Below are 1,472 nucleotides of genomic sequence, written 5' to 3'. Positions count from 1 at the left end.
GACCCACAGGTTGAGAACCGCTGCCCTACGGGAACAGGTGCTGTGGGATGCCTATCTGGAAGATATCCTTTCCCCCTTTCCTGGGTATGGGCTCCAGTAACCACCTGGGGTTTGAAAGTGCCCTTGGGTACTTCTGCTTCAGGTTGGTCAGTACAGCCTGCTTTTCCAGTTCCACAACCTCCTCAGGAGCCACGTTTACTGGGTCTGCAAAGATTCCCCCATGTCAAGGAGCCCTGGGCACCACGAGAGAAGCACTGAGACGTTTTTCCTTCCATAAACCAAAGGCTTCCCGTGAGAGAAAACAGTTATTCAGAGTTACACCCACTAGAGGCTAAGCTGATTTCACCAACGGGACACAGAGTGAGCTGTATCCCTTTGACTGAGAACTTCCGATGTGTCAAACTCTGCTCAGGGAATTCTGGGTGAGGCCCAGGAGAGAAGGAAATGAAGTGGACAGAGCCTGGTCCACTACTGGGCAGGTCCCAGCCTGACTACTGTGGGCAGCACGTACAGGTCAGAAGGTCCCTGGCTAGTGGGGAACCTACAGGCAATCAGGTCCCAAGCTCTTCACCAGGTGAATGGAGCTGGTGTGGGATCTCAACCACTGAGGGGTGAGGGAAAGGGCCCAGGATGCCATGGGAGTGGGGGTGGGGCAGGTGTGTGAAGTCAGGTAGACAGCCTGAGTCTGGAGGCCACCTGACATTCCCTGTGTGCTGTGCAGCCTCCCCTGGTCTGTCACACACACACACATGCATGTACACACATATACACACATGCGTGCACACAGGCAACACCACATGCAGACCTGTCCCTGCCTCTCAGATCAGCAGCAGGAACAGAGGCCCAGTGTGGACAGAAGGGTTCACCCAGGTCATAGGAACTTGGTCCACTGAACCCCAGCCTGGGCCCCTTGCTGCCCCTTTGAAGGTGTGCTGCTTACAGAAACCACAGCCCCACCACCACAGGTTCAAAAGAAAACAAGCCCCAAACTCCTGAGCAAGGTCCTGGGGGTACTTTTGGAGGGGTGTGAGTGGCTCTCGAGGTGTCATGCCTTGCCAGTGATCACTCCTCTCCCATACTTCTCCCTTTGGGAGCAGAGCCTGAATCTGCATGGGGTTCCACCCCAGCCTCTCCAGCAGCAGCTTCCTCCAGAGGGCATCTTCCCAGTCCCTGTGAGCAATGTGGATGGCGATTGTACAGTTCTCTTGGCTGCTTACTAGGGTCGCCAACGAGTCTCCAGAGTCTTGACCCATTTAAGACCAAGCCTGCATAAGGCTGCCAGAAGGAGAGGCAGGAGATCTCCATCTCCCCAGAGATCCGTGGGCCTCAAGTGCCCTGTGGAAACCCCAAAGTGTGAATGTCATTAAACATCATGCATCAGCCCTCCATGTTCATGGTCTGTGGGCTGACCTCTCCCCCCAGTGTCCCCTGGGGCCCTGGAACCCCACTGACAGGGATGGTGGGAGAGCAGA

At 55.7% G+C, this 1,472-nt stretch overlaps 1 protein-coding gene across 1 annotated transcript; it reads right to left on the bottom strand.

Moving 5' to 3' along the window:
* Positions 1–25: 25 nt before the first annotated feature.
* On the bottom strand, positions 26–1,345 carry LOC102249494 (chromosome unknown open reading frame, human CXorf40B). The gene is given in 6 exon segments (XM_014529761.1): positions 26–204; positions 207–233; positions 1,057–1,082; positions 1,084–1,219; positions 1,222–1,248; positions 1,251–1,345. Coding segments are annotated over 6 exon segments (450 nt in total). The 5' UTR covers positions 1,306–1,345.
* Positions 1,346–1,472: the final 127 nt, after the last annotated feature.

This window comes from Myotis brandtii, unplaced genomic scaffold, assembly GCF_000412655.1.
Source record: "Myotis brandtii unplaced genomic scaffold, ASM41265v1 scaffold695, whole genome shotgun sequence".
NCBI classification, from domain to species: Eukaryota; Metazoa; Chordata; class Mammalia; order Chiroptera; family Vespertilionidae; genus Myotis; species Myotis brandtii.
Note: the sequence above shows the minus strand (reverse complement) of the source record. Positions and strands in the feature narration are given on the sequence as shown.